Source organism: Rhinolophus sinicus, chromosome 2, assembly GCF_057876585.1.
Source record: "Rhinolophus sinicus isolate RSI-liver-muscle chromosome 2, RSI-T2T, whole genome shotgun sequence".
Lineage (NCBI taxonomy): Eukaryota > Metazoa > Chordata > Mammalia > Chiroptera > Rhinolophidae > Rhinolophus > Rhinolophus sinicus.
The window spans coordinates 25,577,015-25,602,098 of NC_142502.1; the positions used below are offsets into that span (position 1 = coordinate 25,577,015).

Below are 25,084 nucleotides of genomic sequence, written 5' to 3' on the forward strand. Positions count from 1 at the left end.
CCCTTCCTTTCACCTCCCCTCCCCTCCCCCCTTCCCTCTCTCAGTTTCCTTTTCCTTTCTTTCCCTTCTCTCCACTTTTCTCCCTTCCTTCCTTCCTTCCTTCCTTCCTTCCTTCCTTCCTTCCTTCCTTTCTTCCTTCCTTCCTTCCTTCCTTCCTTCCTTCCTTCCTTCCTTCCTTCCTTCCTTCCTTTCTTCCTTCCTTCTTTTTCCTTCTTCAAATATTAGCTAAGGATTTACTTTGGTCCCGACACTGGGCAGTGCTGGGAGTGCACAGATGATTAAGATGTAGCCTCTTCCCTCAGAGAGTTTCTTGTCAAGAGGGGAGCTCACTCCTGTTCCTCCCTGGCAGTAGTAGCTGAAAACAGTGGTCCTGGGTTGGAGTGAGATATCTGTGCTCTCTTGGGACCTCTAGATGCCCTTCTAGCAGGCAGCTAGTTGGCTGGATAACTAAGCATGCCCTCATGGGGCTTGGATCTTAAGAAGCCGCTATGGCACCATGACAGTGCTGCCATTCTCCCTGATGTTTCTCTCATTTCCACTTAGGTTAGCATGATCCTACTGTTCTACCTGGAATCTGAGACGACGGAACTGTCTAGCTAGGCAGAACCTATAGACTGTGTGATGAGATGGAATAAAAGTATAATTTCCAGGAAAGAGCCCTTAGTCCAGAATGAGATGACCAGATTCAAGTCTTGGTTCTTCCACTCATCAGTCTTTTGGGTAAAAGAATTGAAATTGAGCCATTCAGTGCGTGCTCAATAAGATTAGTGGGATGTGTAAAGACAGCCTTAGTCACAACACAACTATCATCTGGAAAGAGTTGCTTGACCAATCAAAGAATACTTTAGCTTGAATTCGTTTGCAATTAGGTAGGCAAGATCAGATAGAGCAGATGGAAGGAGGCAGAAGGAACAGTCTGAAGCCCGTGCTTCTATCTCAGAGTGGAAGTCATGGGGGAGACTGTGTTTTGGGGAGAGCTGAAAGTTGAGGTGGAGAGGCAGAGAGAGGAGAAGGAAGGTGGTTGGGTAGAAAGTCTTCCTTGCCCTTCCCAGGGGTTGCTCATGTTCTGCGCTGGCCTCTTATAGCAACCCTAGCTCCCACTTATATGCAGCAAAGCCATGATTCATGCATATCAGAATTATTATATTTACTTGTTCTTACCCACTGAACTCTTATTTTCTTGAGGGCAGGGGCTGTGCCTTATTTACCTTTTAACCTCCAGCACTTAGCACAATGCAATGAGTGAAAGTCGAAGGAAAACTTCTTAGATTTGGTCATTTTGCCCAGGAGTCCCAGTTTTTGCAACAAAATAACCTGAACTAATAATATCTACCAGTATTCTAGATTTATAAGCAGAGAAACATAGGACTGAAAGGTTACGGAACTCAGTTAAAAAAACAACAACTACTTATAACAAGTACAAGAACAGGAATCAAAAGAGTTCCCATGCCTTTCATGAACTGATATGCTTTGTCGCAAGCACAAGAATTACTAATGAAACAGAATTAGAAAAAAAACAAAAAAAGAATTAGGTTCTATCTTGAGCTGAGGCAAGTGTTTTAAACTTTCCATTTTTGTAAACAGAGCTCTGTTAGTTATTTTCAGTAATCAGCTTTGTGATAAGACAAAAAAGGACAGATGTCAGATCATCACTTTGGTAACTCGTGTAGTGCATATTTGATTCACCCATACATGCTAAGCCAGCTTTCCAAAAGAATGGAAATCAGACTGTCAAAATGCCAGGCCCCAGTGCTGGGTAAAAAGCAAAATTTGTCCAGCTTCTTCAGTGTCCTAGAGAACTTCCCTTTTAGTAATGACAAGTCACAGTTTGCCCCCTTGATGACCTGGTTGGGTTGACAGATTTTACACTGTTTAAGAATGAACAGTGAGGAGTGTGCTATTTGGAGACGCTCCAGAACTATTCTTCAAAGTGTCAGAAAGATTACAACAGGGCGTGCAGTTCAGAAGTTCAGTTAAGTTTAAGATCCTTTACCCTGAAAAGTTTTCATTAATTGTTTTTTTCCTTTTCTTGTATGCCCCAATGAAGGCTGCAGTTGCAAATTTCACAGCATGACTTGGTAAAAACCCACTCAAAATTATGCCCCAAATATGCTTTTAAAGCTATGCTGTCAAGTTTTGCAGCCCTGGGAGGCTTAGAGAATTCAAAAAGTATCTGATTTTCAGTAACCAGATTTCTAGTTATATTGAATTTCAGATTCTTCCAGGAGCCCCAGCTCTGAAGTATTTTTCTTAAAAGCAATCAAACTTTCTGACATTTACTTTAAGAAATTTTTATTATTCTTTACCAACTTTACGTCAATAGAGAAACTTTACAGTTAACAAGCCATAAACAATAAAACTTCTGTAATAATAATAAAATAGAATATTGTTATCATAGCTTTAGAAGCCATAGAGCTAAACTTTTATGTTTAAGATACATTAGAACCAGAAGTATCACTGATAAATAAAAAGCCCAGTGGATTAATAACTACACATTAGTTATAATGAAGGGCTTAAGAAATACATAGACCTGAGAATGCTATTGGATTTATGAGATCAATATGGGAGGCATTTGGAAAATGCTGGGGGACATTTTTGGTTGTCACAACAATGGAAAGGATCAGAATGGACTTTAGTGGAAAAGAGGCAGGGATGCTGGATATCCTGAAGTGTGTGGGACCGTTTTACACAGCAAACAGGTGTCCTGTATCTCGTTCAACTTTTCAATGGCTGTCCAGGTATTCATGTAGGTAAAAAGCTTGTTTATAATTATCTGAAACTGGAATCTAACCCTGTTTCCTGCCTTTACATATAAGCCTAAAGGACTCTTTTGCACAGTTTTAATACTTTTGCAGGAATGCAGCTACTATGCAAATTATGGGGGGGATGCAATTTGGGCAGAGAGGGGGTGGTAGACTTTGTCAAGAATTGCTCTCCATCTTAGGAAATCACCAGTGGCAAGACTGCTTACGATATTAGATTATGTTACCAACAGAATAGACCTGTGACAATCTTCATGAATATTTGTCATATTCACAGTGATTCTGCATGTAGCTACGATGTATGACTATATCATTATGCCTTCTCGGGGAGTTATGTTCCGGCATTTATATACCCAAAACATAAGCCACATCTAGTTGTCTTGTATTTCTTTTTTGTTGTTGTTGTTAGTTCCAGGTGTACAAAACAATGTAATAGACATTTACATGCCTCACAAAGTGATAACTCCTCTCCCCCAATCTACTTAGTTTTCTTGTATTTCTGCTTTACAATACAGCTAGGACATTACATTCATTTTTTTTTTTTTGAGCTTATGTGAATAAAATAGGTTATGGATTTCCTTTCAAGATAGTAAAGGAGGACATTATAAAATATGTGTGTAAAAGGAGACATTGGGTCTGAGAGGGTGAAAAGCCATTCTGCTAGGTCAAAACTTAGCGGGTAAAGATGGTAAAGTAAAAGACTCCAGTCTACAGCATAGGAAGTTCCTTACAGGAACACAGTATTTGCTCTGTCTGAGCCTCACTGATCCAAGTAGGAACCGGGCTCAGTTTCCCCAATTTCAATTACTGACATGCCATTTTTATGGTTTTTAGCTTAGTATCTTTCTTGAAATAAATCCATTTTTACTTAAATATCTTCTATAAATTTGGTATGAATAAAAAAATAAATGTGATGTGCTAGTTACATTTTCCCTAATACACATTAAAACAAATATGCAATCATTAAAGGAAAAGGTTGTTCCTGTAACAATAAGATCATTTTGTGTATCCTTGGTATGCATACCATACTTTGGGAAATGGTGCTATAGAAAAGATATATGCTAACAAAGATGACAGTCTTGGAAAATATACTTTAAGGAAAAAGACTGATCCAGTTTCATGCTTTCATTTTCTTTGTTCCTTAGAACATATTCTCCTTTTCCTAAAATAGGTCCTAAACGTTGATTTCAAATATTAATGCTTTATCACAAATACAACTAATTTGAAAGTACGGTGGAATATATGTAAAATAGTACCTGTAGCACACGATACTGATAATCTTCATGAGGCTATGCCTTATTGAACTCTTATTTGAAAAACTTCTTGTAGCAGGGCAAAGTCTCCAGTCACTGTTTTCAGCAAGTTATGTACAATTTAACTTTAGTAAAAACAAAATAGGGCATCCACTGCAACAAGTCTTTTTGAATATGCACCTTAAATAATTTTGTTTATTTAGTACACATTTGTCAAGTCCCTACTATGTGTAAATCCCTTTTCTGGGCATTAGGATATAGCTGTGAACAAAACAAAGTTTCTTTCCTTGTGGAGCTTGTATTTCATTAACATCAGATGAGAATAAAAGCAAACTTGATTTCCATTAGTCCCGAGAAGGAACCATTAGTAGATGGGGATATGGCATACTCCATACCAGTAAGATGGCCTAAGTTTGGCATCAGAGATGTGCACACATGATACTGTCATTTATCATTTTATTTTACACAGCAAAGTGATTTTAAAAGTCTTTTGTTTGTATAGCTCTTCTAAGAGTATACTATGTTGTTGATGCTTTGCACATACTTTGCAGCCCCGTTGAAAATTCCACTCCATAATTTAAGGAATTTTCTATTACTTCAGTTTTCATTTTTCATATATAATTTAAATTGTCCTTAAATCACTTTGAGTCACTCTTTCCTATTATTCATGTCATTAGTATCATCAGTAAATGGTTACCAGAGCTTCTTAATGATAATTTAAAGGAGTATAAGTGTTCCTTTTCTTAATCTTCTCTATTAAAGACACTTAAGAAATAATACCAAAGGGTGAATTAAGGTGATGAGAGCTGTTAAATAGAGTTCAGCACTACTCAAAGAGAACATTCCTGTCATAAGACTATGGTGACATGTCTTATTATTAATTTCCAGATAGTGGGTGCATCTGGATTACCAGCTATTAAAGTTAGATGGAATTCATCCATTGTATTAGTCTATTAGTCATTTCCAAACAGCTGAAATAAAAACCCACTGCTTTAGATTATTTTCAAAATCTCAGGTGGCACCATTGGCCTTTATAGGTTCAGCAAATAGAAATTTTAAAAATAAGAAACCTAAACTCTTCACAAAATTGTTTTGAAGTGCCGGTTAGTAGTTGCTATTTAAAAGAAGTGACTCTGAGGCATTCTAAGATTCTGAGAAGTCGCGGGTCACTGAAGAAAATCTAAATTATGCCCCAATAGCTTTTGTGTTAGGAATTTTTGGTTCTATCTTTTTCAAAACAGGTCATCCATGTTTGGCAATTCCCAACTAAGAGAATTTTCGACTGACTAGAACATGTTTGTCTTTCAAGATATTATGTTTTGAGACATTTAAAATAATACTCATCTTTGAGACATTTCCCTCTGAGGTATTGTAATCTATTTGACTGTGAAAATAATTTTTTTACATGACTATTAAGATACTTTGGCAGTGGTATCAAGAACAATGTTGACATTTTGTAGACTTAATATTGTTCCTTAAAGAATAATTATTATTATAATCAAAGGGATGAATGTGATGGAGAAAACACTCTAAGAGAAGAGACCTTTTGAATGAAGGAAATTGATTTGTTTGTTTCCTTTCCACTGCTGGAGCTAAGCAATTAGGACAGTGCCTGGCACATAGTAAGTGCTCAATAAATATCTACTGAGTGAAAAAGTGAATGTAAAAGAGTATCCCAGTGGCCTTAGTGGAGGCCTGCCTGAGGAAGAGGTATCATCATTAGGGACAGTGGTGGGAGGCCTTCCAGCAGAGTGAAAGAGAACTTGATCTACAAACTACTGTGTGGCTTTGCGATCTGACTGTAACCCGTGTGGACTTCTCCATCCTTGCAGTACCTCCATTGTCTCTTGTGTCAATAGAGGATAATAATAATTAACACTACCTACCACATTGTTGAGTGGAATAAATAAGGTTATCAGTCTAAAGTGCTTAGCACATAGAACATTTTCAGTAAATATCAGCTAATTTCAGAGTTATGATTATAGATTGTATATTGATGTTGGATTGAGATCCTGGAATTTCTATGTTAAATTTGGGCAAGAATTAAACACTGAGACCAGTTAGTATATGCTGTTTTATAAAGCATGTTGATAAAGAAGTCTTGATCTTAGGTTTAAAAGGTCAGAATAAAAGCGTTGAAGAGATAATGCATTTTCATTGTACACCCAGGAGTCACTGGCCATTTCTTTGTAACTTAGTTTTAATATTAAGAAGAAGCAACCACTTACTATGCAAGATACAAGGGAGAGAAAATGTGTTGTTCTTTACTCACTAGCCTTCAGTGACTCTCCATTTTATTTTTTACAGAGTAAATGACACTAGCAATCAAAATGGTCCCTGTCTTGTTCTAACCAAGCCTCACTGGTGAAAGTTTCAGCCTAGTTTTACATTAGTTCTCATTACCTTCCCTCCAAACATGCAAATCTTTCCTCTCAATGCTACACATACACTCTGGGATTTGAAGGTATTTACCCTTCGAATGAACCCAGCATTTTTCCAACCCAGTGTTTATTTTGAGTACACATTAGAAAAAAAAAAATCTCCACTTAACAAAATTCCAATTATTGTCTAAGTTCAATGCTAACCTCTTCTTGAGGGTCTTTGCTAGAATGTCCAGTGCCCTCTCCATTGGAGTCTCCTGTCAATTTAGCTTCTGTTTGTCAGTTCGCTTGATGTTTATCTGAGTTGTGTACCAGCTTTTCCCAAAATGTTTTGTTCATCCTTTATCTTCTATAGCTGCTAGCTTGGCAGATAGCTCAATAAATATAAATTGTTTAATCTAGTTTACCTTTTCTTCTTTTTTAAAAAAGGATTTATTCTATGTCTTCTGGGGAGAAGATTCTTTTGGAAATATTTTTAGCTTTCTGGTTTGTACCAAGAATGGTCTCCAGAACAGAAAATAAAGGATCATGGTAAGGCACAAAGTGAAAGACTGAAAAAAGAAGAAGAGGAGATTGGGGATTTTCCTTCCTCTCATGGCAAGGATTGTCAAAAAATGGTGGATAAGAGAGGGAAGGGAGATGCTGGGGCTTGCAATCTATACTAAGGTGTGTACATTCTAGTTGACTAATTTCTTGGCAACTCTTGGGAGTAAGGGTGCTAGATATCTTTACATTGCCATAGGACCCAGATCTACTAGGTGAAGGAAAGCAAGGAGAAAATATCTCTCAGCCCCAGTCTGGAAATGAACTAGCTGCAGCTACAGCTGTCTTCATGTGATGAATTGCCCTCTGTGGGTGGTAGTGGGGTGAGTATGCAGGGCAGAGACACCAAAGATAGAAGTAAAATTTGTGTTTATGGCTGGACATTCCTTGTAGATTATGTTATACATAGAGCACAAATAAGCATTAGAGCTAGGAGTGTTTGACATGGGGTTATTACTTTTTTTGTTTTTCAGTTTTGTATTGCTGGGGAGATACAGGACTGTAGAGGGGCTTGGAGGGGAGGGCAGCATTAGTGAAAGGCTTGTCTACAATGACCCACACTGTGAGAAGAAGGGAAAGCAATGGCATAGACTTAGCTGACAAAGGTGGGGCCAGGCCACCATATCATTGCTGGAATTCCCCTTTTAATGGTGCCACAGCTATGCTACTTCTGATGCTGAGTGCTGGTGGCCAGTGGAGCACAGAATTATCTCTCTGGGCTACAAATGCTTGAGCAGCAAGCTTAGAGAGTCCTTCAGTGCCCTGTCTCCACCATGCTCCACCTTGCTTCCTACTTCATAGAGAAACCGGAAGTCATTAGATGGGGAATCCCTTACTGTTCTCTCCCAAAACCTACAAAACTTCCTACTCTGCCGCCATTCTTTCCTTCTTTCTACCTGTCCTATTAAAAGAATCACTTCCTTTGCTAAGGACAGTTCCTCTCCCACCTTTCCAGGACACTTTACTCTCAGTGTTGACTTTTCTCTTCCATGCATTCCATTGTTCCTTCTCAATTACAGCTTTCTCACCATAATTTCAGCATGCTTAAATGTCTTGAAGAAACTTCCCTAATTCCGTGTTTCCAGCTATCATTTTTCTCTCCTACTTTATTTACAACCATACTTCAGAAAGAGATGTGTCTCGCATTGTAGGCAGAGCTCAATAAATATTTGTTGAGAGAATGGGAAACGGAAAAGGGATAATGAAACGCTCTCTTCTTCAATATAATTCAAGTGTATTGTACTGTTATGTACCGTGTTTCCCCGAAAATAAGACCTAGCTGGACAATCAGCTCTAATGCATCTTTTGGAGCAAAAATTAATATAAGATCCTATCTTATATTATATTACATTATATATGACCTGGTATTATATTATAGTAAAATAAGACCGGGTCTTATATTAATTTTTGCTCCAAAAGATGCATTAGAGCTGATTGTCCAGCTAGGTCTTATTTTCGGGGAAACACGGTATTATATACTCTTCTCACAAGCACATCTACACACGGTCATAGTGAAATAGGAATACAAATAATAGTAGTAATAGAAGTCCACATTTATTGAGCATGTATATTGTGACAGGTACTGTACTATCACTTCACACACATTTACTCAGCACCTTTCACAATAATCCTGGGAGATACATCCTCATCGTCTTTAATCCTTCCCCAGCCCAGGGAGCTAGAGGACAGAGAGGCCTGGGCAGCCATTGCTGCCAGAATCCAAACACAGGCAGTGGGCTCCAGAGCCAGCTCCAACCACAATCAGAGGAATCCTTGTTTTATCTTTTCTCTCATTGCAAGGGGTAAATTTATTTTATATCTTTAAGACAAAGTTTAAATAAGGAAGGTCATGTGGTTGAGTGGAAAAACAGAATGTCAAAAGACGTGAATCCTGGATCTTAACTCTTTCATTATCTTGAAGTGAGTCACTTGGCCTGGTTCTTTTTCTTTTTTTTTTTTTTGGTCTTATAAAACTGAGAAACTGGGCTGAAAGATCTCTTGAGTGCCTTCATTTAAAAACTTTGTCAAATGTAAAGTGCTGTATAAATGTGAATTACAACTTTGATTTCATGCTCCTTGGAATATATTTTATCTTCAAACGACATGTCCTCATTGTAAAGTCCCATACATAGCTTTAATAAGTACTCAGTTTCACAACGTCCAGTCAGTTTTCCAAGGTGGCCTAGTAAACAGTATTTTCTGGGCCATGACTGCAACTTCATTTTATGCATCATGGTATTACTTTATTTAGGAAAAAGAAAGATTCTATTTCTGGTCGACACTGAGTTTTTTCTTTTTAATAAATGTTTAGTTTTTGTGATTATGATAGGAATACACGGTAATGGTGGGAAAAAATGAAAAAATAGAAAGAAGGAAATAATAATCATCTAGAAACAATCCCTGTTAAAATTTGATGTATTTTTAAAAAAACATAACTGAGATCTTCTTTTAAGATATATGGTTTTATATCCTGCTGCTTTTTACTTAATATGTTATTAAGTAAACTGTCTTTCAGTGAAGCACAGTTTGCATGACAGGAAATAACCAACTCCCCTTGAGAAAAATTAAAGCAACCGGTGGCAGCCCCAAATCTGACTTTAATTTGTCACAATCGCAATTCTATTTCCTTCTTCTTTGGGGACAGGCTGACAAGTATCCTTGATTGTCACCACCACACCCTTTTCTTTCTTACCAAAGAACATAAGGTCAGGTGATGAAGTGAACAATTTGTCATTTGGCACCTTCTGCCAAAGCAGGAGGAATACTGCAAGATACAGCTGAAAAGTTGCAAAATCTAGTATTTACATAGAAGTACAGCTAAATATTTTCCAATTAAGTTATAAAACTATTTGTTCAATGATATTGAAGCAGTTTCATACCAAAAATGTATAGTCTAAATGTACTGTAAAAAGAAAATAACTATTATAATGTAAGAAAAATATTTAATATGTGTAATTATCATACATATGTCACATAAAAGGAATATATTGCATACATGTATTGACTTTGAACATTAAAATTCATATGTAAAGAATAATTATAGTCTATTATGGTTAAGAGTCATACATCCTCATTCTTGTGCTGTGCCACTCTATTTTGGGGGTTTGAATTCTGACTAACAAGTTAGCTCTTGGATGACTTATTTCTCCTTTTTGGGCCTCAGTCTAGATAGTAGAACCTACTTCATAGAGATCTTTTGGGGATTAAATGAGTCTGTGCAAAGCATATAAAGCAGTGTCTAGAACCCAAGAGCTCCACATGTATTAGTTATTACTACATGTATATTATTATTATGATATGTGTATGGCACAATTGACATACATCAGTGATTTCCGAATACTCATGGTTTCCAAAAACTCATGGGAGGTCCAGACACAGGCTTGCTGCATCAGATCACCTCAGGACACTTTGACAAATATACTGTTTCAGAGATTCATGTTCAGTGAGTTTGCAGTTGCAGTGTGACGGGTGCTTTCTTGGAGATGTGCTGGGAGCACAGAGGAAGAAATGATTAGTTAGTCCCATAGGAGGATTGAAGAAGACTTCACAAATGCTCTAATGCTGGGCTAGGGCTCGAAGGGTGAATAGGTGCTTCTTGGGGAAGGGGTGGCTGGGGAGGGTATCAGCAGAGAAAGAAGGTACATCTAAAGTCCAACTACATCTATTGAAGACCCACTGTGAGCAAGACAGGCTGCTGGGCACATTGATCTCATTTACTTCTCACCTCAACCCAGTGAGGCTGGTGTTCCATTCTCCTTCTGCGTGTGGACTTTAAGTAGTTTGGGTATCTTTCCCAAGCTCACAAAAGAAGTAGGATTCAAACCGGGATCTGTCTTCAAAGCTCGTTATCTTTCCGTCAGGTTCCTTTGTTGACCATGGTTTAGAGAGGGTACTGAGCAGCGGAGTTCAATGTGCATGGAAGTCTGGGTGGGGCAACCACGGTAGGCGAGGAAAGAAGCACCATGCAGTTGGGCGTAAATGGCTTCTGTTACTTCTAGTGTTCATGGCAACCCTTCTGTGCTTCTAGACCTTCAGGAGACACCAATCTTGAGGCGCGTTGCCCAAGTGGGATCCACACTGGACTCCTGCATCCTGTGCCTGGGATTAAACAGGTCCCATCTTAATGCTGTTGTGGTGGCTGTTGTTAGGTGCGGTGACGTGGGCCACCTTCCTCTGGGGACTTTCCTTCCTAATTACTGCTCTTTTCCTCAGGCATCTGTTCTACTGCTCTTCCTCTTAAGGTTACTTATAAGTAATAAACCACCCAGGTGCCCCAAGGCAGCTTGGTTTGCTAGTTAGAGAGCAAACAAGATCTTGATCTTATGTGTTAACCCTGAGATCTCTGTTTGGAAACACACACAAGATTCTGGGGATGGGATGGTACATGATTTCTCTGGGTTTCCACATATAGTCAAGTGGGGGCCATGGCAAGTCTTTTAGATTTTTTTGCAACTTTGAAGGGAGGGTGGCAATGAGGAAACATAACCCCTCATTTTGTTTATTAATGAAGTCATAAGAGATAGGCTTCTGGGTAGGAGGTTGAATTTAATTTTATTTAACAAACAAGTCATTCTAGCTTAGTGACTCATAGGGTAACTTCAGTCAAAAGAAACTTAATTCATTCCCGCTTCCCTCTATATTTTATGGTCTCCAGAAATCCAAAGAAGCCACTATGCCAGAAATACTCTGTGTGGGTTAGGGTTTTATTCAAGGAAGTTTTGCAGGAGAAAACTGTCATTTATCTGTGCTGTGTTCAGGTACGTTAACAAAGCCACTGGGCCATGACACAAGCAGCCATGTTTGTACCAAACAGAATCCACCATGGTGGTGGTGGTGGTGGTGGTAGTGGGGGTATCTAAATAGTTTCTCACAGAGGAAAATAAATTGCTGGTGAAATTACTTCTTTATGGGCTTTATCAACAGCCTTGTGCTTTGCTAAATCAAGCTTATTATAAACTAAAATCATAAAGGTCCTTAAACAAAATTGTTGCTGATTTTGTGATGCCTGTCCTGGCTATATGGCTCATGCATGATTGTGATTACCAACTGAAACTTCCAAATCAGGCTTCTCTTTCTTACTGCACTGAAGTCCCTTATTTCTCTTTTTCTTTTTACCTTTTTATTGAGATTTAATGGACATTTAACATTGTGTAAGTTTAAGGTGTGCAACCTGGATATTTCTACTTGACTCTCTTGAAAACAACTTGTCCCAACTGAGCTCACCATCTTTCCCCCAACTCGCCCTCCAACTTTCCCCACCATTGACTTCATCTCCAATTTTTCAGATGGCCAGACTGACCCTTGGAGCTACCAGTATCATCAAGTTTTATCTCCTCTTCTCCACATCATCTCTGGATTTATACCTTTATTTCTATCACCACCATAGTCTTACGTTTCTCTTGATTCATTGAGTCCGTCCCTCCTATATATGGATGTCAGTTAATTTTCTTAAACACTATTTTATCCTGTCCATCTTTTTCTCAGAATTTTCTAGTGATCCTCTTTGTTTAATTAATCAAGTTCAAATTCTTTACGTTGGCGTTCCAAGCCTTTTGTTTTCTCTTGAGTCAATGTACTTTTGTACTACTTTCTGGACCTTTTCCTACTTAGTGACTTTTGTCTCCCATATGTCAGCTCAGTATCATTTCTAGGCAATTCCTTAACCAGTCTACATTCTACCTTATCTTTCAGGGTTTAGCACAAGACCATAAAGACTTTTTCTGCTCAGGGCACTTCAGTAATTTATGCCTTCTTTTGTTTCTGATTTATTGTCTGTGTCAATTATTTTAGAACTAGATAATTTATGCTCTTGTATGGTACTTGGTTTAATGTGTGTTTGTCTTGTCCATGTAAAGAGATTGTTAGGTATTTGAGGCTAGATGAATATCTGAAAGTTTCCTTTCCAGCACTCAGAATTCTCCTCCCAGGGATAAGATTTAATAGGTGTCCCCTGGCTACCCCTTCATCCTTGTTGACTTGAGAAGAATTGTTCAGATATTTGAATTTGGTGTCTCTGGCAGACTCCAGTCACACCACTGTTCAAGACAGGAGCTAGGCATCACATAAAAGGCTATCTCAGTCCTGTGATTATTGGCTCAGGGTACCACGGCCTCATGGCCTGCTTGTCATAGAGTGGGTGTTCTATTTGTTGAATGAATGAATGACAACCTAGAGAAAATATTGGATTCCCTGATTCAATTTTCTATTTTTCATCGCTTAAGTAAAAAAAAAAAAAAAATAGATCTGTTAAATGATGTCAGCCAGGTTCACAGAAGGCAATGGTTGTTTTCAGTTCTAGCTTTAGAAGGTGAAAACTTATTTTTTTGGAATCTGGTGTTTCCCAGACAGTCGGGTATATTGAATGATCTCTCCAACTTCTCTGGCCTCTACTTGAATACCTCATCTTCCAGTAAAATTTACATCCAGTTGAATAGAATTCTTTACACCTCTTCCCTGGTTCCTTAGGTTTGGAAGCATATTTTAGAAAGGCCCTGAAAGTTGACTTTAGCCTGCAGCCATCCTTCACATCATTGTTGCTTCAGTAACTGCTCATGTTGTAATGCCTCCAGAAAGCCTTCCCTAATTTTCTAAGACAAAATTAATTATTCCCTTCCCCAACTTTCCCAAAGTTAATCACTCTCGCCTCTGACTCCCACATTCACCTACACATTTCTATATTATGTATACTCTTGTTATTCATGCATGTATTGTTAGATGTATCACATCACATTAAAATATAGTAGTTGCTTATATCTCTGTAAATCCCTCAAAGGTGGTGGTTATGTCTCATCTTTATGTTCCTGCACCTGGAACACTGCCTACCCCAGGCTGTGCTCTGTCGAAGGTCACTGATGAATAGCGACAAGGAATGAGTAAAACTATGAGGACACCATCAACTCTGTCTTTTGCAAGTGAGTGGCATTTTGGTGGCTAACCATCCTCCTGGTCTGGCACTTCCGCATCTGAAGTGCTGGGAGCTTGCAGCCAGAAACCCTGAGTGCACATCATGGAGCATGGTCCAGATGAGTCAGAAGGCACCACAACCACAACCAATGCCCGGCCTTTCTTCTAGAGGAAGGCAAATATTGAACTACGAAATTGTGGGGTGTTACCGTGGCACTCATGAGAAGTCTTAGTCCCACTGGCACCTCCCTTCTCTGCTTGGGAAGCAGAGGGCTGGGGGTCAGGACTTTGCGGAGGGATGGGCTATCATTCTGTCAGCACAGCTTCTTTCAGATCACCTTGTAACATTTTTTAAAGGATGTTTTTATTTTATTTTCTCTTTCTCTTTTTCTTTTTACCTTTTTATTGAGATTTAATGGACATTTAACACTGTGCAAGTTTAAGGCGTGCAACCTGTTGATTTGATACATTTTATCTGCGGCAACCTGTTTACCACTATAGCATCAGCTAACACTCTGTCAAGTCACGTCATTATCACTTCATTTTTGTGGTGGAACAATTAAGATCTATTAACAACTTTGAAGTTTATAATACAATATTATTACTATAAATTACTATGGCTGTGCATTAGATCTCCAGAACTTATGTGCTTACTAGTTGCAAGTCTGTGCCCTTAAACAACATCTCATCTCATAACATTTTAGTTTCGGTTTTTTACATTTTGTGTGGTTCTCATAGGGAATGTTGAAAGTTATCTTTAAGAAGATTACTGAAAGACTGTCATCATCTGTGTAGAATTATGTCTCAGAAAATGGAGTTTGGAAGCAAATTGCCTCTCTGCCTTTAAGATGGGGCTATCACCTAGCATCAGATGGGTTGTAACATGCTGGCTGTCTTTTGGTTGACAGTCCTTCTGTGAATGAATTTTATATTTCTACAGGGTGTAATATGTTTTAGATGGCAGCTTTTAAAAAAGCATTTGAGGCTCTGGGTTACTTTTCCTTCATAAAAAGATATAGATATAGATCTTTGTAAACATTTGTTTTATTTTGGAAATAAAAAGCACAGGAAAATATTTTTATAGCTCTAATAAAATTATCTCATGCTTGTGCAGCGAAAATGGCCCTGCCTGGAGAGGCAGATCTGGACAAACAGAACTTTAAAGATTAAGATTAGCAAATTAACGGACAGGAAAAGCCAGACAGCCAATGAACCTACTACGGCAAAGTCCGGGGGCTGGTCTGGAGCTCCAGGCTATCTTTGGCAACTGATATTTGGTGCCCTAAAATCTCCAGCTGAAGCTGCTTGGTCCCCTCAAGCTCCACAGTCACTGGGATGCTGGCTTTGTATGCCACTTCCTTTGCTGAGCTAGTGTGGAAATCTCATTGTGTTCTGAAATGGTTGCTATGGGAACATCTCCACCTAGTCATTACCTACTCAGGCAACTGATTATATTAAACCAGGAGTCGAAGATGTAGAAGGGGCCTGCGGTAGCCACCTGTTCTACTAAGAATTGTAATTGCTTTTGCCACAGTCACCTCTGTGGTCACACATGTCTCTGAAAACTCTTCTCTACACATTTTCTCCTCTCTTGTTCCCCACCAAACAGAGTTAGTAAATGAAATAAATCTATAGGACATTGGCATTGGGTTACCAGAGTCATTACATTTCCATTCCCCTTGTCTCCTCCTGTTCTCTCATGTGGAATAAAAATAGTTGTCACCCTTTTTCTCACTCTGTTGTGCCTCTCCATGCTTAGGTGCAGAGATAACTCTCTTCTTCAGGGGTCTGTAATTGTAGGGTCCCACACAATGGTGCTGAAGCCACAGTTTCACCATGTGACTGTATATAACACAGATATCCACATACCTGCTGCTACCTGGTGACAAGCTGCTGTAATTGCAGACTAAGTTAGGAAATTGCCAAGAGTGACCACAGTGATGTTATTGGTTCTAGTTTCAACTCACTAAGAAGGTAGAAGGTATATGAGGGAATTTGATAGTGGAATGCATAGTACCACAGAAAGGAAAAATTTCAGGGCTTCAGTCCTATCTGAGCTGTTCAGTTAAATGTAAGGGGTGATTGACATTTATAGTTATTTAATCTAATCTAATTGGTAAGTTAACAATAGTTACTGGGATCTCAGTAACTATAAAGACAATGTCCTTTAGGGTCTTATAGTCCATTTAGGTATGTGCTTTACACATCTAAGGAAAATAATTTGAGACCACTTATAAAACAAAATACAAATTAATATTCCCTGGCATGTATTACTGATAAAGAAACTTGAGTGAAAGGGGTATTCGGAGTGGAGTGCTGAGCAGAGAAGAAAGGGAATTTCAGGATGGATAGAAAATATTGCCACTCATGACTGGAGGGGTATGAGCAACCGGTAGGGTGAAATAGGGGAGGGGAGTGTAGAGAACATCCGCGGCTAGGGGCAGGGGGCTGGGGTTGAGTCCAGACACTAGACGGTTTGGGGAGTACCATCAACAGAGGGGTGAGAGGATGGCACCTGCTTGTATGTGATCGTTTACATGGTGAATAATATAACAGTGAAATATTATCTACATTACATGTCTGTTTAAAATTTTATGTTTCTAGTTTTTTTCAGCTTACAAAAGTAAAACAAGCTATTGTAAAAAAAAAAAAAAAAAAAGAAATCCATCGATTACAGAAACCTATAATGTGGAAGTCAAATATTCCATAATTCCGCCTGAAAGGTAACCACCATTGCAGTTGCTTAGTAACACTAATAAATAAATGAATAAATAAATAAATAAATGAATAAATAAATAAATAAATAAATACGATTTTATCATTTGGAACCTTGGAATTATAAGAAGAAATATCTCCTGTTTTCCTAATTTGTTTATGTCTTATAATAAATAACATCTCATTTATTTATGGTTATTTGGTTATGGCTTTTTTAGTTATTTTTCTCTCTCTGACCCTCAATATATGATGCCATTGAGAGTCCTGGTCTCTATGAAACAGTGAACTGGACCCCTTGCTCATTCCCACCTTGCTTGGTGGAAACATATCTGCAAAACTATACAGTTTAAAGACTGTCAAAGAGGTAACTTCCGGGGGTAGCTGGAATAACTCAGTCAGGGTCATAGGAGAGGTAAGAGGCACTGTTAGATTTCCCCACAGGCTGTATCCAATATTGCATTGGTCTATGACTCAATTCTTCAAAAATGTGGGGTCTGAGTTGAGGAGGTTGTCTCTAGTATGGAAAGAGTTATTCCAAGTCTGTGTTCCTGACAGAGCTGAGAAAACAGATATTGCACATTGATATGGAAGGTTAACAAGCCACAAATATAAACATGTCCATCTCCTGTTGCCCTTTCCAGGATCTAAGGATCAGAAATAGCAAGTTCTAATTTCTCCTAGTAATTTCCAGGCATCAACGTAAATCAGATTACCTCTTTAGTTGAACTTGTTTATGCCAAAGGAAAGTAATACTTGGTGGGAGCAACATAGCACTTTGAAATTTATAGATCGGAGGTGACACGAGAACCAAACACTGAAAACTTTGGAGCAAATTGTGAAATTTATCCACTTTCTCCCCTCACCCCCCAAGTCGAAAGTGAAGGATTATTATGATAGAAGATATGAAACCTGGAGGGGTGACTGGGCACTGATTTGGGTTTCCAAAGGAATTTGAGATTAAGAGACTTATAAACCAGAGGCCGAGCAAGACGACTCCAGAATGAGGAGTGACATACGGAGAGCAAAGGTAGAAATAAATGAACCTCCAAGGTAATCACAATGGACAAGCAGCGACCACAGACTAAAAGGACTTTGCCATGGGGAAGAGTTTTACCAGGAATGCAAGAACGAAACTCAGAGATTTAGGTTAAACAAAGAAGAGAAAATTCAATAATGGCTAGATCACTAAGGGGAGCTCTAGAATAGGTTTCATGTGGGGTTTTGAAAATAAAGTAGTCTTATCTAGTCTAATGGCTGAAGGTGGAAAGAATGTGCTGGGTAAAGAAAGGAAGGACTTCCTTGTACAGGGCTTCACAGTTTTTAAGATTTATATTTATGAAGCTGGCCTGATCTCATTGTAGCGCCCCCCTCCCCACCCCCAAAGCTCGGAGAGAGCAGGGCCAGAATTACTTCACTAGTGAGGAAATCAAAAGACAAAGAGCTAAGTTCCACTTGGGAGGGGAAAGATGAAGGAAGGAAGGCAGACCTCGGAGGGTTTTGAAGTTCAGGAGGAAGTGAGTTTTTTTTTTTTTTGGTGTGTGTGTGTGTGTGTGTGTTTTAAGAAAACATTTGTTCCTTTCCAGGTACACTTGATTACTCACTGTTAAGTAGGCGGAAGTCAATGAATGGGTAGGAGCCGCGGCGTTCAGCAGGAACCCCCGTCTGACCCCTTAGTCGTACATCTCCTAGAAAACAGAAGATCCAAACAAATGTTTGAAAACATTGCCAAGTGTATGCACTTATCCTCTGTAAATCCTCTTACCCACTTATGTCACTGGAACCAACACCAAATGTCAAGAGAAAAATGATTTCCATTCACCTTGCTTAAGAGAGTGCCATGTGGAAGAGATATTTAATGAATGCTGAATGCAATAAATTTGGCAATACCCTAAGAAATGAAGCAGCGTTTTCTTTTATATTTGCCTGGAAGATGGCTCTGTGAACACTTTTGTAACTGACAAAGTTTCCACAGTCTTTTTGTACTTCCAACAGCTGTAAAGATGCAGCATTGTCATTTGGAAGGACAAATGGTGAGCTGGGATTATAGCTTTCATTCTTATTCGAAGTTTTAATCACCCACGATGTCATTTCTCTTGGTTCTAGCACAATTGTTTTCTGACTGGCATTCCTCAAGGCCGTACCATTCATCTGCTTTAGAATCTGCTCCGAGGAAGGCCAGCCTAGCTCCAGGAACGTCAGCCTCCCTTGGACATGTGATAGTCTGTAGAGTTTCTAGGACTTATTTGTAGGTTTCCTTTAATGTCTGTGTACACTTTCCTTTTTGGTGTGTATCCTGCTTTCCCCATCAAGGGAGGTAATGAAGTCGAGTGGAAAGAGCCTGGACTTTAGAATTAGGTAGGGCTTGGATAAATCAGGTTCTGGGCCTCAACTGCCTCATTTCAAGGTATCATTGGTAGGAGAATATAAAATAACACCTGCTGCTTGGCAATAAATGCTGGTTTTATTTCCTTCTACACGTCTGCAAAGCAGGGACCCTGCACATTATGTGTTTTGCATTTCTCCGAAGTGCTTTGTGTGTTGTCTGGTACTTAGCATTCTAAGTGAATATCCTCTGTGGACAAGAATAGATAGAAAGACTAAACTCCCAATCAGTACATATAATATGGATTCAGAGGAGAGGTAAAAATACATGAGATCTAACATATTTCTGGAAGATCTGAATCAGGAAAGGTTTCCATTCGATGCATAAAGGGGCCACTCCCATGAACCACTCTGTCCCAGACACAAGATGACATGGGGCCTCAGCCTGGGAGTGGAGAAGAGAAGACAAGTCTTCTCCCGATTCCTGGAGTTAACCAGGGACTGATGAGATCCTCATTGGCTGTAACACATGGAATTGATTGTGTTTAAAACATCCCTCTTAGATGGACCTGTGTGTACTTGGGCTTATTAACTGTAAACCCCGAGCCCTTACATTATTCTCTGCTTTGAATTTTATATTGGTACCTTATTTAATGCTTTGTATAACCTGATATTGTAGTGACATATTGATATTAAAGAATGTTACAATTTATGGAACATAGGGAAGTGCAAGGAAGAGGGAAGAAATTGAAAAGTACATTTCAAATATAACTATAATCTGGTATCAAAGAAGGGAAGCTGTTCGCATTTGATAAATTCATGGGGATAGATGGTGAGTAGTTAGAGGAAAGCCACTGTGGTCAGTGGAAGCGTTTACTTCTCCTCAGCAGTTGTCTTGAACACCCTCTGTTTATAAATTGCTAAAGAGTTTACAAAGCACATTCACAAACATCACAGTATATTTATTTTCTTGTTTCTTTCATTAGATTCTCACAATAGCCTTGTGAGGAAGGTCACTATTATTCTCCTCACTTATTAAGTGAGAAACTAGAGTCTCAGAGGAGAAACTGAAGGATGGCTGTTCACTCTCCGAGCCCCAGCTCAGGGCTCAGGCCCCTTACAGGCATTTAGTAGATGTCTATCGACATGAACTGACTGCCTGAGTTTATGGCACTTTAAGGTTATAATTAGCAGGGCTAGTCCTTAAATCGAGGTTGTTAAACTTCATAAACAGAGCTCTCTCCTCAATATCATTAGTTTCTAAAGTTATGCAGTATGTACACCTGGTTTTTAAAATGAAAACAAAAATCACAGACCGCACGTGATAGAAGATGTACTTTTAATAGCCAAAGAGAAAGTACAGCATGTTGAACAGCTATAACAAATTCAACACAGTCTTTAAATCAATTTCTATTTTACGAAAGACAGTGAGATAGACATATACTTCAAAAACTACACACAGATGAGACTATGTTAATTTGGTTTATAAAGTCTGCTGGGCTTGTGGATACAGAGCAGTAGCTACTATGACTATGCTTGTTGATCTCTTATGTCATCCCTTTGGGCTTCTAGGGGTTTTAGGCTCACCGGTTGGAAATCATTTTGCCCCTAGTCTTTTTTTTCCTCAGTATTACCAGAGTTCCTCCTGACTTTGTAGTCCTGAGGGGTACGGAGTAAGACAATCAGATCCTGTTCTGAATTATCAAGGCATAGATTATTTTCAAGTAAGAAATGGAAAGCAATGATTACAAATATTATTCGGCAGAACTGAAATTACCTGGCAACTCATTTACTCAAGCTCTTAATTAAGCAGACTTTTCATGATGCAACCCCACTTTGGGGAAAAAGAGACAACAACGAAGCAAGTTGATAGCAAAGATACATAAACAAACAAACAAAACAAATCAACAGTAGCAACAACAACTACAGAACCCATACCCGAAAGTTTCCTTTCAGTACTTATACTGTCTGTAACTGCAATTACAGTCTTGAAGCGGATTACTCATAAAACTAATAATGGCCTTTAGATGTAGTAAATAGTTGTTTTAGAAAAGAATTATATCATGTTAAAACTACTAGTAAAGCAGGAGGCAGGACACTTTTAAGTGGCTCAACAATGCATTTTAGAAATTTTTCAATGTGAAAAGTTAAATACAAACAAACCAAACATGTCGTATCTTGAGCATTCTATTTAATTGAAGCTCTAATGTGGTAACATTAATGTTTTAAGTATACATTTCTAATGTAGAAAGAGCTCGCTCCTTCTCCCTGCTTTCATGAGACCCTTCTGATACTAAATTGCTTCAATATGCTTGTGGGAAGAGGGAAATAATTCAGTAACAACAGTCTTCGGAGACGCAGAGGCCACTGGCTGATGTCTGAAGAACAGAACAAGTAGCGTCCGGCTAAACTGCTTTTACTGGCCTGTGGTCTCAGGCAATCCTCTATTTACCTAAGGCCTTATATCCAAGCTAAACAATTATTTTGACTATTCATTAGACCCTTGTTTAACTTAAGCAACTTTCTTTCTGGCAAATGAAAGGTGCTGTGGACCCAGGGTAGGAAGCGTTGACAGCTCAGTTGTGTCCTCAGTCTGTTCTTATTGTGTTCCAAAATGAAACAAACAGCAGGGGAATTCTTATTTTGAAAGCGCTGCTTCTTTTTTGCCCCTTCAGGCTGAAAACATAACATGTCGTCCTTGGGTATTTAAAGCTGCAAACACAGGCAGAGAGCTGAGCTGAGTGGCTCCAGGAGCCAAGACCTGAAGACAGCCACTCACCATCCCAAGGGACCTGGTTCTGGGATGGACCTTTTGCCCACTTGGCCTCTTGGGCTGTCTCTGTTTAGTAAAAGCTTGTGCTGGGGAGCAGACGTTATGTGGCCTCTTATGTAACTGGCAAAGAGAGTGGAGACTCTGATGGTGATGACAACTTACAGTGGCTGAAACACGGACCACATGACAAGAACTAGACTCTGGCCCCAATCATGGTGTCAAGGTCACTTCAGGGTGGGGAAAGAGGATAGGCAAGGGACAGAGCAGTAGCTACTATGACTATGCTCCTCTTGTGTCTGAAATGAAGAAAATCATGGTAATGGCTGCAGGGAACACAGCATAAAGATTCATAGCAGTGGTGTCACTGTGAACGAAGAAGACGAAATGGTAGTGTGAGAAAGATCCTGGGGCAAGCCAAATAGAGTGGGAGAGAAGAAGCTCTCACCAAATGTGTCCCTTTGAACTTTCTTAGGCATTACTAGCTCATGTCACTGCTGCAAACTTGCAAAATGAAGGCAGAGAGAACCCAGATCCCCGCATCTCAGACAAACATTTTCACTATGCTGCACTGCCTCAGCTGGCAGCTTTGAATATTTCAGATGACTACTCTCAATTAGGAAAGTGAATTATTTCTCCTAAGATGTTTATCTAGCCAAACAAAGAGAAGTTTGTGCAATTTAAGCACTCCATAGATTTATGGGGTAGGAGAGGCAGCCAGTTTAGATAACTCAGGCAGAGATGATTGTTCTGAGTGCCATGAGCTCACATGAAATCCAAGATGGCTGATTAGACCCAAATTTCTTATCTAGAGGTTCAATCTTCTGCTTTACTTTCTTGCGAAAGGCTGGGTCTGTCTGGCCAGTAAGGACTGTGTGTTGACCTGGCAGAGTAGGAGGCATCCTGTCTATTGATCTTCTGCACTAATTGTGTATTCTTGGGCTGTTGCTGGGAGAGCTTTGTGTGTAGGAAAGAGAGAAACCAGGAATTAGTTGTCCAGAAACTACACTTTTGGCAAAAGGGACAAAAATAAAGTTTTCCTTGGATGTGAAAGAAAATTCTTTCTTTCTTCTCTTTTTTAAACACCTTGATGTTTATATCAAAATAGGAGAAAAGGGAAATTTCATCAAGTTAGAGTCTCCAAACAATACTGTACTACATTGCAACTTAGCTTAGAATTATTAAATACTTGGGACAGATATGCATTTGGGGCTTGAATGCTGCAAAAATGAATATTAGATAACACAGCCTTTATTCTTTAAAGCAGGTAAGGAAGGTTTTAACTCAAACTAGACAGTCTTCAGCTTGATGGTTTTACAGAGGGAAAATGAGGGGAAAAAAGTTTTAATCACCAGAAAGTCAGGAGTCTAATAAAAAAAAGATATTGAACAAGAAGCAGCAGGAATGTCTGAAGAGAATTCTATGAAGCTGTAAAAGAACTTAAAAGAACACAAAGAACATGTGTTCTTACAAAGATTTAGAAGAAGGGGAATAATCTGGGGAGTCATGTTAGGGAATATGTGATCTGGGTCTGCCTTCAGTAATGAAAATACCAGTGTAAGCTTGTATGTGATTCACTTATTTCTGGGATAATGCTTTTTATCACCAGGTTCTCACCAAAGCAAAGTTTGTTGTTGTTTTAAATACACAGACATACACGTACACACAATGCCTGGCATATCGTAGGCATGCAAAAAACAGCTCTTATTCATATTTTGTTACCGCTCTGAAATTCCTGCCTCTCACCAAGCTCCCTCCCCCATGACAGTCAGTACTATTTAGTAGGAGGCTTTCTAAGTCAGGAACTGTTTTAAGGACTATATGTATAAGCTGGTTTAGTCCTCATAACAGTTGACCTGAGGTAGGTGTGCGGGTTATCTCCATTGAACTGAGGTTCTAAGTGACTGAATTGGGATCAGAAGCCAGGTGGCTTTGGGAGCCCTTGTTCTCCAAGCCACTGCTGTGAAGGGCCAAAGTCTCCATTGTCCACAACAGTTATGGGGTACGAGCACCCTGACGTTATTCATTATTTTCTTGATCTTCCTAGGCTGTGTGTCTCCTGTCTCTGCTGGGAAGGCCTGGGCTAAATAACAGTGAGTACCAGAACTACGTCCTGAGGAAAGCTCAACGTTTATCCTGGGCTTCCTCGTGGCACCATGATAAGCCTAGTAAACAGGTGCTGTGGACGTGATTGGGAACAAGAGTCCCCGGTGGTGCAGGTGAGACCATAGGGAGTCTAGACTCTGCTACATCTAGTGTCTTGTAAGTCAATAGAACTCTTGAGTAGGTGGGTCAGCAAAGGGGCCAATTCTAGGGCGGGCTCAGAGGGGACCCTAGATTAATTCAGTTCATTTCAACAACGTTCATGCAAAACATTATACAAAGTGTCAGAGAATAGATGAGGAAAAGGGAAATATAAGATCCATAAGACGTCATGTTGGTACTCAGCTAGTTAATAATCTAGAAGAGTCATAGAAATGAGCAAATATGGTATAAGGTAGAAGGGGTCTAACTTTTAATGATACTGGGATATTTAGGTTTGGATCCCTCTCTCAGAAACATTATGAGGCTTTATGATTTTATATTGAAAGTAACTTGGAGATTTCTGGGTCTCCAGTGGCTTCCTTGCAATCTCATAAAAATGTTTCACTTAGTAGGATTTAAAGAGAATAATTTAATATTTAATTTTAAAATTTAATATAATTTTACATTTAAAAGGACTTCACTATTTAGAACTGTGCTTGAAGGTGAGATTTAGACTCACATCAGGTTTCCAGTAAGCAAATTTCTTTGGATACAGGCTAATGATTTAAATTCACAAGGCTCTTTTCAGAAATAACTTCTTATTAGGAAGACATATCATTTGTATCTGATGAATGTTTTAGCCTTCTGGAAAAATAATACATACAGTGGGAGAGGTAGGGGAGGAGAAAGAGAGAGGAAGAATGCAAAGAGAAAGTAGGTAGAAGAGGAAGAGGAGGAGAGAGGAGAATACACAGAAAATGGACATGGGGAGGAATTAAATACTGGGGCTGAGGAAGAGGAAGGTGTCAGGGATAATTCTTAGATTTCTGTCTTGCATACTTTGGTGGTTGGTTGTGCCCATCACAGAAAAAGGGAAATCTCAAAGGAGAGTTATTTCATGTCCTCCACTTGATATATGATATTGAATATAAAGCACAATTTTGATACATGATATTTTTAGCAGGTGATACAATGGTGAGAAACCTCGGGAACAGTCTTGGCCTCATGGAGTTTACAGTCTACCAGAAGGGACCGTACAGAACAATTATATTCATAAACATAAAGTTGTAACTTTGGATAGTGAAACAAAGGAGAGGTATATTGTGTTAAGAAATTTATAATGGACTTCACCTTGCCAGAGAAGTTGTTGTGAATTTCCCTGAGGAGGTGACATTTGATCTGAGATCTGGT

At 39.0% G+C, this 25,084-nt stretch overlaps 1 protein-coding gene across 2 annotated transcripts in view; it reads right to left on the reverse strand.

Annotated features, from left to right (window-relative positions):
* PDE7B (phosphodiesterase 7B) overlaps positions 1-25,084 on the reverse strand; it is a 289,479-nt gene that overhangs the window by 54,754 nt on the left and 209,641 nt on the right. For both annotated transcript variants that reach the window (XM_019732772.3, XM_019732774.3), the window contains one exon: positions 18,159-18,242. In XM_019732772.3, the coding sequence (XP_019588331.3) occupies positions 18,159-18,242 (84 nt within the window). The remainder of the gene's footprint in view (positions 1-18,158; positions 18,243-25,084) is intronic.